General features: G+C 57.6%; 1 protein-coding gene across 2 annotated transcripts in view; it reads right to left on the bottom strand.

The window, feature by feature from the left end:
- The window catches only part of INPP5A (inositol polyphosphate-5-phosphatase A), a 145,866-nt gene that overhangs the window by 95,200 nt on the left and 38,145 nt on the right, over positions 1-12,521 (bottom strand). For both annotated transcript variants that reach the window (XM_037159100.2, XM_037159101.2), the window contains exon 2: positions 9,418-9,459. In XM_037159100.2, coding sequence (XP_037014995.2) covers positions 9,418-9,459 — 42 coding nt within the window. The remainder of the gene's footprint in view (positions 1-9,417; positions 9,460-12,521) is intronic.

Genomic DNA, 12,521 nt, shown 5'->3' with positions numbered 1-12,521 from the left:
GGGCGCCACCCTGTGCACACGCCTGTGGGGGCACGTGCGAGGTTCCACTCATCCTGGACCTGCCCTGGCTCCTCACAGAGAGGCGCTCGGGAAGGACCTCCTTTGGTCTCTTCTGAACGCCCCTCTGCCTCCAGCTCTCGGAGGGCAGGTGTCCCGATCAGGAGGTGAGCCCCTGGCACAGGGGCATCTGCAATCACAGTGCACCAAGGCACTGAGACTTCGCTTTCAAAGAGGGTTGACTGCTGCACAAAATGAGAAGCTTGCAGACCCGCTGATTAGAAGAGGGTCATTGCAGTGACATGCTGAGGGGAATCTTGGCTGACAGTGAAGGATACTCTTTGCAGTGAGCGAAGCTGTGGGGTATCCCTGATGGCGCCGTAAGCCACCCGGGCTGGGCTCCTGGGGCTGGCATCCAGAACAGCCCTCCACTGGGCACTCCTACCGACCATGGCCCAGGAACAGCATGTCCACGGTGGTCAGCGAGAAGGCCCCACTCAGCCTGCCCCCTAGGTAGTGTGCGGGGCAAACCTGACCCCACTGTGCAAACACCCCCTGAGGCCCACGTCCAAGTCCTGACATGACGTCCCAGATCAGGGGTCGGGGTGGTGCTCAGCGACAGTGCCAGGACTCCCTGACGAGGCACGAGGACCCCAGCAGGAAAGTTATCAGCAATTGTCCAGTGTCCGGCACTTGCCACCGTGGGCTTTGGCAGAAGCCATTCAGCTGTAAGGCCACAGAATTGGACGTTAATATTGCCACACCGCGCAGCTGGCTCCCAGTCCCTGACCCCTGCCGGCTCCCACAGGCTGGTCTAGGGCCCCTGCAGTCCTCAGGGCAGTGCAGGAAGCCCACCGCTTGCACTCCTGCTCTGTCGCTTCCGGGTGGGGCCTGCACGCCCGGTGCCCAGGGCTCTCTGGGCATCCCCTTCCCGACAATCCTGCCTGGAACGGTCACTGTGCATGGGCTGGACACAGGAAGCCCCAGACCAGTGCTGGTATGAGTCCACGCCAGCACACGTACCAGGAGATGGGCCGTGGTTCAGCCGGGACAGAGCTGCTGGCCTTCCGGGCCTGGGAAGGGGCTCTGGAACCCACAAGGTCCCGGATAAAGATCCCCGCAGGCCTTGCAGCACAGGCATCTTGAGGATGACACAGGACAGGGGTCCCGTCTTGGCTGGGACACGCATCTCGGTAAAGCAGGAACTGAACACGGGCCCCGGGCCGTGCCCGCCCACCACAGCTCTGGCTCCGCTGCCGCTGTCCTGCCTGACAGTGATGCCAGTGCTACTTCACTTGGGACCACAGGCAAGTCACTGCCCGAAGCTGCACATCTGCTTGACCAAAATTCTACCAAAAGGCAGCTGCTTCTGACTTTAGGGGAAAAAATAGGCAACTGATAAAAATACATGTGTTCTTTCATAGGGAGGCTAAAGAAAAATATTCTGGAAAAGAGTGAATTACAAATTTTGGCAGGAAATAGCTCAGGGAATTAAAAAAATCCACAGCAACCAGCCAAACAAAAACCAGTGTCCCCCTTCCTGGCATGGCACAGGTGGCTGGCCGAGCAAGGGGCAGTTCCCCGGCCCCTCGGCCCCTCGCTGGCCAGGAGTCAGCGCTAAAAATAGAAACAGCCAGGCCTTGTTAGGCTCTCCCCAGGGAGGAGTGTCCAAGTGACCTAAAAAGGAATCACACCCTCCAAACAGCCCAGTGGGAGCCCGAGAGCCAAGACAGGAGGTGGAAAGGGACCTCGGGTTTCCGGTGGGAAAAGGTGACTGCCTCCCGAGAGCGCCGTGGAGACACCCTGCTCGGAGGTCACCTGCCCACCCTTGGCCGGGCTGGTCAGGGCTCACTCAGCGCACCCGGGCTGCCCCCACCTCTTCCCAGGGCTGCACTGTGTGACCACAGCTCCCAGTGGCCCTAAGCAGACACCCTCCCAGAGTCCATGCCTGCACACGGCTGCCGGTCAGGGCGGCGGTGGCCAGTGGCTCTCCTCGCTGCATTCACAAGGGACGCTGCGCATCTCTGCGACCTCCCCAGGGGTCACGTGGCCGCCTGCCAGTGAGAGGGTCTCCCTGCCCACATGCTTGGGATGTGTGTCCTGGTGGCCCCTCTGAAGTGGGGCTGGGGCTTTCTTGGTGCGCACTGGCTGGGCTGGTGGGCTGACTGCAGAAGCCGAGCGGCAGGCCTGTTCACACGGGTCTGGAGAGGCAGGAACGTGGACACAGGCACACTTCACCAGACTGCGGCTCTGGGACGTTAAAGCTCCACGAGAGCTGATGGGTCTTAACCCGAAAGCACTCAGCCCTCTGAGTTGGGAACAGGAGCACGTGGGGCTCCGGCTGTATCTCAGGCGCTCGCCTGGTCTTATACTGACCGCAGGGGTCAGCGGTGGCCACAGTCTCAGGGTCACAGTGCAAGATGCCACAGAACCACCTCTGGGAACCTCCTCCCTGGAGCCGGCCCAAGCAGCCTTCCATCCAGCTCTGTGTCCGTGGGGCCATTTCAAGCTTGCAGGGAACTGTGACCATTCAGGGGCCAGAAAAACTGGCTGCTCACTGTCTCATTGCGGCGATGTCCCCACGGCCCCGACCTTCCGTTGCACTCCCTGCCCCTCCCAGCACCCAGCGACCTCTCTTCCCCATCATGGCCCCTCATACCTGCCCCAGTACCCCCACCCCAAAGGGCCTGCACTGGCCCCTAGGGTACCCCAGTCACACCCACTCAGGCACCAGCAGACATTCTGTCTCTTTGCCTGTGCCCTGGGCCCGAGAATCCCACGTGAGCCCCAAAGAGCCCTGGACCTTGGCCATCCTGGGGCTGTGACCCTGAGTGCTCCTCCCCTCTAGGGTCCTGGGGTCTCACCCTGCCTGCTGGTCCAACTGAAGTCCTCCTCCTTGCCCGAATGTCCAGCTCGGGCCTCCCCACTGCCCCAAGCAGAGGGCCTGCCCTCTGTCACAGCAGGAGCCGCCTCCCCATCTTGCAGTTGCTGCCTCTTTGCTGCCTTCCTCCACCCCGCCCGGCTGAGGAGGAGCCCCAGCCCGGCCGGCACTGCTGACCCCCCTGCCCTCCCCTCCACCGACAGGCACGCAGTCCAGTCTGCTCAGCAGCTCCCCACAGACACCTCCTGTGAGCCCTGTCCCCAGCTCCGTGTCCCTTGCTTGGTCGCTAGGATGGCCTTAGGAACTGTGGGCTCGGTCTTGTGACAGACCACTTAGCTGTGTGGGCTGGGCACCTCTTGTAACCTCTTCACACTTCAATTTCCCCATCTGTAGGATGGGGTGCTGCGTGTGGCCACACCACGGGCTGCTCCGATGGGTGGGAAGGGCCGGGTGCAGCAGGCAGCGGCCCTCCCTGCACAGCAGCAAGAACCACGGCGGAAGAGACAGGACAGAAAACACAAACACACGATCACCTGGACTCCTGCAGCCAAGCGTTCCCACGCACGGGGACTTAACGTGACTGCCTGCAGTATCACAATGAACGCAACAAACCTTTAAAAGTCCAATCATCGGGTGCGGGACAGTAAGCTACACTGCACCCTGAAGGCCCAAGGGGACCTGGCCCTGTTGGGGCTGCTGGGGGGAGAGGAGGCAGAAGGCTGCAGCCGGCCAGGGGAGGGCAGAGGCACCGACAGGCAGGGTGGGGGGTGGGAGAGATAGAGACAGAGAGTCTGAGGCATGGGGACCGGCTGGAGGAGGTTGGCTGTGCTGGGAGCAGAGGGCAGAGCCACTCCATGTGCAGGGCCCAGAAGGTATCCAGGTGGGGCAGCAGCTGGGGCCGTGTGGCATGGAGCATGGGGACACGGGGACCAGAGAAGAGTGGCGATGGATGCATGGCAGCCCGTGCCCCACAGCTGCACGCACGGAGGGCGGGGTCTCAGGAGCAGTAGCTTGGCGCTGCAAACTCCGGGGCCTGCTGCTCGCCTTCTCCCCACGCTCCGGCAGCAGCAGGCCCTCCTGCCCCCGTGGCCTGGGTGCCCCATGTGGCGGGTAGGCGGACTCCGACGGCACACAGGCCTGAGTCTGGCGCCTCTCACGGGGGCTCGCAAATAAGGCAGCTGCAAACGTCGGTTTCAGGTCCCTGTGTCAATAGACATTTGCACTTTCAGTGGGTAAACATGTGGGGTGGGGGGGGCAGCTTCACAAGCGAGGCACCATTCTGCTTCCCCACGGGCAGGCGTGAGGCCCCATCAGAGTGAGCGTTCTCGGGGCTTCCCTCTTTGGTCCGGTCCGCCCTCGGCTGCCCCAGCTGACAGACACGTGCCGACACCAGCCTGTGCCCCGACCCGGCATTTCCCTGAAGGTAGTGATGTCGCCGAGTACCTTTCCCTGTGCTTGTTTCCCGCTGTCTTCTTTGGTAACAGGTCTGTTCGAATCTTTCACGCATTTTTAACTTGGGTTCTTTGCTTTCTTAGTATTGGCCTTTGAGAGTGAACACTGCAGATGTGCACGCGTGATCTGCACATACGGCCACCCCCACCTGGGACAAGTCTTTTCACTTGTTTTTTTTAAATTAATTAATTAATTTTTAGAGAGAGGGGAAGGGAGGGAGAGAAACATCAATGTGTGGTTGCCTCTCACATGCCCCAGAGTGAGGAGCTGGCCCACAACCCAGGCATGTGCCCTGACTGGGAATCGAACCAGTGACTCTTTGGTTCCTAGCCCATGCTGAATCCACTGAGCTACACCAGCCAGGGCAAGTCTTTTCACTTGTTAACAGTGTCTCACAGAGAGAAGTTCCTGATTTTAAGTTCTAATTTACCATCAATATTTTGCTTCTGTGAGTTGTGCTTTTGGTGTTATATCTAAGAAATCTTTGCCTAATGTAAGGTCACAGAGATTTTTGTTTTAGATTTCCTCCTAAACCTTTTGTAATTTTAACATTTAGGTCTACAACCTATTTTAATGTTTGTATATGCTCCAAAGTGTAGAAAAACCCTTTTTTTGCAATGCAGACATCTAGTTATTCTGGCGCCAATGGTTGAAAACACTGTGCGTTCTCCAATGAACTGCCTCTCCCCTCTGTCACTTGGCCATCTGTGTGGGGGTCCCTTTCTGCTCCATGATCCACAGCTCTGTCCCTCTGCCAAAAGGACAGTGTCTTGAATGCAGTCGATTTACACTAAGTGTTGAAATCAGACCGTGTGAGTCTTCTCAAAGCTGTCCTGTGTGTCCCTGTCCTGGTGCTGCCCCCATAAACGCTGGAAGCACCTGCAGTCATCCCCCCAGACGCCCTGCGGAGATGCTGGTAGGAACTGCGTCAGGTCGCAGGAGGGTCGGTGGTCCGAGAGGGAACACAGCGCGTCTCCCCCCGCAGGCACCCGGTGTCTCTTCTCTTATTTCTCTCATCAGTGTTTCCCAGTTTTCGGTGTACAGATATTCACGTATTCCAGCAGATTTATATTCAACTATGTCAGTGCTTTTAGAGATGTTATTTTGTAAGTTTCAACTGTTCATAGCTAGCACAAAAGAGATGTTTCCAAAGTGACCTCAGATGTTGCAAACTACGTCAATTCACTGGTGTTCATCTTAGAAAGGGGTGGACTCCCGGGCCCTTCTAGGAAACAGTCGAGTCCTCTGCTCTTCAGAGCCCCTCTGGAGTGAGATGGCTCTGCTCTTCGAGTCTGGTCCAGGGACTGGCGATGGCCCCTTCTGACGCGGGCTGTTCATACACGCTGTGTGTCTGCCACCTGTTTACTGGCATGTAACACAGATGCGCTTACACAGACGTCTGTCAGAGTCTCTGCGCCTCCTGCGCAGAGGACCTCGGCCTCCCCGTGGGCGCCGCATGTCGCAGGTGAGGGAGGAAGTGGCACACGGGGCTCACTGTTCTTGAAGAGGTTCATGGAGCTGTCGTTTCTCTGGTCCTGGACAGCGTTCTGTGGGAACCTTGGGCAAGATCTGAACTGAACAAAGAGATGGCCATTTACATCTTTGGTGCTTTGTTTTTCCAAAAACATGCTCCTTTCACAGAGGCTTTCAAACACAAAGTTGTTCATGGTATTTACCTTGTCCTCACTGTAACGTTGCCCCACACCACATACCTGGAATTGGCCACATTTGTCTCCTGCCCCCAGACCCCAACACAGGAGAGAGAATGACACCCGAAGTGAGCAGACGGAAGGGGCCGTCACGGCGGAGACCTGTGAGGACGGGCAGGGAACGGGCACAGCTCTCTGCAGCCACGGCTGCTCCTCTCTGCCAGCCTACAAAGTGTGATCCCATGTGAACAGCACAACTGTCACTCCTACCTTGCTGGGGACCTGCTGGGAACCACCTTCCGGACACCGGCAGCTGGCCCGCCCCTCTCTCAGCTGCTGCTGCCCCGTCCTGCCTGATGTCTGAGGTTTGAAAACCGTGCTTTCAGGTGTTTTCCGCTTTCAATTTCTTTAAGCAGGAGGTTTTTCCACATCAGTGGAGACAGATTTGCTCAACACAGTCCTTTTTAAATTGTCACAAAAAATTGTGACTTTTAAATGGGCAAAAAAAATGTCAGGGACCTGTTTAGCTCACCTATTGGGGTGTCTCCAGTGTGACAATTCTGTGAATTCTAAAAGCTGATGGTGACGCAAATGCCCCTGACCACAGGGACACAGAGTGTCCAGGGAGGGCAGTAATTATGGGTCAGCTTTGAGTCTGTTCTGTAAACTCCGTCTAGCACTGCTAACAAGAGACTCTGTTTGAGACACTTAGAACACCCTCCAGGTCCTCCCATTGACAATTAATAAATATTTATTATCACAATAAACAATCTTCGATACTTGCTCACTTTGTATTTGTATGCAAGCCAACATCATATCAATTTTTAAACTGACCAGTAGCATTACTATAAGTTTGAACAATCTAAGGTTCATTGATAGAAAAACTTATTTAATTTCGATGATGACCTATTCATATGATAAAATACTCCAAAGCCATTAAAATGGATAGTACATATTAATTTACCTAGAAATACTCCCTGGTTCATCCCCTAAAAAGCGCAAGCTGTAAAAATACATTTATTCATGAGCAGCTGAGGAAGGTTGCCAAACGCCAGCCACACAGACGGTTAGACACGAGGGTGTGGCCATCAGAGCAGAGGTGGGTGGGAGTGGGGACATTTATTTATGTGCTCCTGCATTGTGCAATTTCCTGAGTGCCACTTGACAAGGAACCGCTGAGTATGACGGTGCGGCCGACGCGCTCCTACGTGTTCAGGACACGGCTCCCAGCAAGACAGGTGCCTGCCCCTGAGAGCTCACCTGCAAGTCACCGTCTCAGAAACAGAGAGGGTTAAACCGAGCGGCCTTGCCTGCGGTTTGGAAAACCACGGTCAGACCTGCCCAACAGAGGCAGGAAGGCTGCTCCCGCCCAGAGCTGCAGGTCTCCGCACAGGCTCCGCAAGAGCCCTCCTGACACCCACGGACCTGCGACCCAGCCCCCAGGTGGCCCACTTACTCCCCAGGCCACCCCTGGGCCACGCTGAGGGGTGTGTAAACACCTCTCTGTGGTGCCAGGACATGCCAAAGGCAGGGGTGTCTGGCCCCACAGCACCTGGCACCTCCCGAGCAGCAGTCGCTGCCCCTCCTTACAAGGGCACAGGCCTATCCTGGAGCCCCGCCCTCATGGCCACATCTTGCCCCAATCACCCCCAAGGCCCTGTCAGATACCACCCCATTGGGGTCAGGCTTCAGCAGGAATCTGGGGGCACACGCATGCAGCCCATGGCAGAGTGGCGCCGGTACCTGCACGGGGCACAGTCACCGTGGGACAGCCACGATGCCCCACAGCTCCTGGGACTGCCTTCCAGGGCCCTCCCCCTAGGACAGCCCCCCACGACCAAACAGGCTTCCCGCAGGGTCCCTTGGGGTCAGCACTGCCAGGAGCCCTCCCAGCCTGGAGCGAGGCTGGAAGCCTGCTCACCCTTCCTAAATGTGCCGTCACAACCTCAGACTCTGCTGCACAGGGACCTCCCGAGGCTCGCCTGTGAGAATTACACAGAAAAACAAAGGACCAACAGCTGCAGCTTAACGTGACAGACTTTATCACCAAAACTGACAGACCCAGGGAGCCAAGAGCAGGACCGAAGGGCTCAGGCCGCCCGGGGAATCCCCCTGTGGCCGGGACCCTGTGCGGCCCCAACCAGAGCGGGCCTGCCCGCCCCACCACAGCTCCCGACGGAGCTGTCACAGGCCGAAGCCTACCCGCCTGGCCTCGGCCAGGCTCCCTAACGCCAGGTGTCCACCCAGGAAAAACAGAGTATGAGGAAGGAAGGGCCCGGGACCCCCCAGGCAACGGGACAGCCAGTCCCCCTCTGAGACCCTCCTTTGGGTGTCCTCTCATCTGCCCCATCCCCAAAGGCATTCCTTCCTGACGCCCCTGTCCCTCATCTCTTCCCCAGGGATCCGCCTTCTGTCCCCCGACACCCAGCATGGCCCCTGGCAGACAGTGCACGTCAGTGGTGAGGGAAGGACGCTGCCTCCACACACCATTGGGGAACACACCTAGATGGATGGCAAGGGACGGCAAGTCCTGCCCCGAGCCTTTCCCCCTGTGCCCCCAGTGTCCCCTCCAGAAGGGGAGCAGGACACTTGTTGCCCTGCCCCTGGGCCCTGGGCACTGGTGGGGATACAGATGCATCAGCACTGCTGGCCCCACAATGCCCGGCACTTACTACAGGAGCCACTGGGCCGCTCTCACCAGCCACGCATGGGCCGCCCTAACCCAGAGCCTGGCATGGGACAGCCCTCTGGGCCATGGCCACACTCACCTGCCTGCCACCCCAGATGATGGCCTTCCCACCCAGAGGGGCCTCTAGAATACCCCACATGGGATCTGGCACACACACAGGGCACATACTCCACCTAGAACCTCGTGGCCACCTTGCTCGTTGTCCTTCCTGTTGTGGAAGGGCCTGCGCTATCCTGGGCTGTACAAATTGTCTGTGTCCCCAGGACCAGAGCACCTGTCTGCCACATCACAGAAGCCCCCCAGCCTCCAGAGTACAGCTCCCCGAAGACAGGGCCTCAGCCAACAGCTGCTCAGCAGAGGGAGCTGGAAGTGGGCCTGGTCCTGACAACACCTCCCCAGGAGACAGCCACCTGCACTTTCTACCCAGATCCCACAGGGGCCCCTCTGCATGGTCTTGTCGCACTGCAGCCCTAGGACCTCCCCCCCGCAAAAGGTACCCTAATATCCCCACAAGCTTTCAGCAGCCTCCCCCTCCAATAATGAGGAGACCCCACCCAGCCCTGAATCCCGGCCAGAAGGAGGGGTGGGAGAGGGGCCTCTGCAGAGGAACGGGGCAGTGAGGCCGAAATGGTGACGCCTGCCCTCATGGGTGCAGGACAGCCAGGCAGACACACGCGCCTTCCGTGGAAACACGGTGCTCATTGCGTGGGCAGTCAGTCGGGCGGAGCCGCTGTGGCAGCGCTTCTCACCTGATAGAACTCCCGGAGCCAGTTCTTCTGCAGGTGCTCTGGCTGCAACGAGAAGAAAAAGGAAGGACGGTCAGACCTCTGACACCACCCCGAACAGAAGCTGCTGTGATGAGAACCTGCTTGCTGGTCTCAAGGTGGGGGCGGGCATCTCTGCAGGGGCGGGGAACCTGCTCCGCATGGGGGACCTGCTCTGCACATGAGGAGGGCACTGCCACCTCCATCGTCACCCTCTCAGGTGAGCGGAGAAGACAGTGCCACAAACAGCGACCAGTTAAAACTGGACAGGGGGTTTGAACAGAATGACCAACAAGCACATGGAAAGATGCCAAACACATCAGCCATCAGAAGTGCAGCCCCAAACCACAGGTGCTGCAGCCCCCGCCCTGACCCCTCAGGGCACAGGAACTGGAGACAGGACCTCAGAGCCCGCTGCTGGGAACCACCGGCAGGGCCTCAAAACGCTGAGCACGGAGTCACCATGCGGCGCAGCAACCCCACTCCTAGGCCCACACCCAACCAGGGGTGAAGCCTGTGCCCACAGCACTCCCCGTGTTAGTCACGGCAGCCAGCACGGCCTCAGACAGAAGAGAATGTCACTCAGCCAAGAGAGGATGAAGCACCGACCACTGTGGCATGGAGGCGCCGCACAGACATGACGTGAGGGAGGGAAAGAAGCACCAAGGGCCAATCGTATGTGGCTCTGCTTTGTGGGACATGTGGGACAGACGAGTCCACAGGGACAGCGGCAAGGTTGCTAGACTTGGCTGTGGTGGCGGCTGCCCCATCCTGTGGACACACTGAAACCACTGCCCTGGGTGCCCCACCCCGGCCAATCCCGCCATCTCGACCCCAAACCAGGGCACCAGACTACAGGGACAGGACCTGGCTGCGGCTCACCTGGGAGTGGACATCAGCCATGCACGGCACTGTGCTACATTCTCACTGTATTACACTAGGGGGGGTACATGGCTCGAACCCAGTAACACGAAGGGTCCCACAGGCTCAACCCGACTGAGGCAAGGAATGCTGGGTGCTGCACAGCTCAGCATCACTGCTTATGTCGCGACTCCACTCCCGCCGAAGGGCCACACCGGGTGACGGAATCGCGGTCGAGAACAGGGTCTGCAGAGCCGCACGCTGGCAGTCCCAGTGTGACTCTTCACACTCCGCATGTGCGCTCTTCCTGCCTGGCATGGGACCCCCCTCTAACTCCCCTAACGCTTTCCCGAAGACGCAGGAAAATCCTAACTTCTCGAAATCACAATTGAATCACAGTCTGCGATCCTCATATTTGCCTCAAATCTCATCCCACCAAAGGTCAGCCATTCAACAACAAAGCACCACGTCCTCAGTGAGGCAAACCGGGGCACGTGTCCTCCAGTCCCTGTTCCGGACCAGCCGGCACCTAGAGAACCACGGGGAGCGTGCCTGGCCGTCCCTCGGGACACTGTCAGGAAAAAGGGCAAAGGCCACAGTAGGAACAACTGAAAGCACCAAAAGGCTTTGTGAGGTATTGCTCCAAATTTCTAGAAGACAGGCCCTTAAACAATCAGGCACCAACAAACCTGTGTGCATGCACATGTGTGCACACGTACATGTGTGCACATGCACTTAGGCATATTCTCCTGCCAAGACCAAACCCGTAACAACCGCCAGCGTGCGCATATCCCACGTCCCATAAAATCAGCCCTGCCCACCACAGCACCCAGCGTCGAGGCCCTGCCCCCGAAGGCGGCAGTGTTAAGATCCCCCTCGGTCTCGCCGGCCACACTACGAGTGCACGGCTCCGTGTCCTCGTGGCTGTGTGGCGGCTCTGTCTGGGAGCAGCTCTGGGCAAGGCCTGGAGGCCACGCGGATGCCAGCCTCCTCGGAGCTCTGGCCCATGTTTGGTTAACACGGAGTTATTTTTAAAGCCACTAAAATAAGAATAAGAGATAAACACACACACTAGATCTTAGAGAAACACTCTCACTTTAGCCCAAAGTGGAGGCTGTGCTGGGCTCTGCCCTAAAGTAATGTTTTATCATTTTCTTCAGGGAGAAGTAAAATTCTGAGTCAAAATTTTGGATTTTCATTAAGAAGGAAGAACATTACAGAAGAAATAAATACAAGTAAAAAACAACAATGAAGTTCTTCAGCAAGAGTCTCAGCCATTCATGATAAAATGTAATGGATGTAATGGATGTAATGGGCCGGGAACTGCCAGGACATCCTGCAGCAGCCGGGGCCCTGCTTCCTCTGTGCTCCACCTGAGGGTGCCCTCCCCCCGTGGGGGCGGGGCCTTGGGGACTGAGACATCACTCCGAGACCAGGTAACACACTGCATGACAAAGGTGAAGTCACTCTACAGATGTAACTGATTGCCAGTCAGTTCACCGCCAGTTGATCAAAAGGGCAGCGTCCTGGGTGGATCTGCCCTTGTCAGGCACCAGGTGACTCATCCAGAAGAGGATCCAGGAGCTGGAGTCTGGGGACAGGACACTTTCCGGCCAGCCCTGCCGGGGGAGCTGCTCCAGCTCCAAAGCCCCCGAGAGACGCCTCTACCCACAGCCAGAGGGCACACGGAGAGACGCGCCCCCAGCCGGTCTCCGGAGCACAGCGCAGCCCGTGGAACCTGAATAGAGGGCTCAGCCAGGCTGTGCCCAGCATCCTGGGTCTGTGCCAGCTGGGCACACGGCAGGGAGAACGAGCCCCTGTGTGGGTGCCCAGTGCCGTGCACCAGCAGCTGCTCGGACACTCTCGCCCCGCTCCAACCTCCTTCTGACACAAGGTGCACGTTTACGGTCTCATTTGTCATTTTGCCCTAACAGTCGGCCCGCTGTCTGCGACAGGCCATTACGCTGGGAGACCCTGGTCCCTCCCAGCACCAGGAGAGCTGCCGTGTGGTCAGTCCATCGTCTGCTCATCCCTCCTGCCTCAAGTAATTAGCCTCATCAGATAACGACTTCATTTATGTATTCAAACAAACAATCTTTACAATTTCTTAATTTGTTGTTTTTATGGGCTTTTTTCGTTTTCTTTTTTTTTTTAATTCAATAGAATTTGGGTTTGTATTTATCCTTTCTATGTTCCTTCAGTTTATGGCATAGTTCTGCAATTTAGCT

This window comes from Artibeus jamaicensis, unplaced genomic scaffold, assembly GCF_021234435.1.
Source record: "Artibeus jamaicensis isolate MK-2021 breed Jamaican fruit bat unplaced genomic scaffold, CSHL_Jam_final contig_490, whole genome shotgun sequence".
In the NCBI taxonomy this organism is placed as follows: domain Eukaryota; kingdom Metazoa; phylum Chordata; class Mammalia; order Chiroptera; family Phyllostomidae; genus Artibeus; species Artibeus jamaicensis.
Note: the sequence above shows the minus strand (reverse complement) of the source record. Positions and strands in the feature narration are given on the sequence as shown.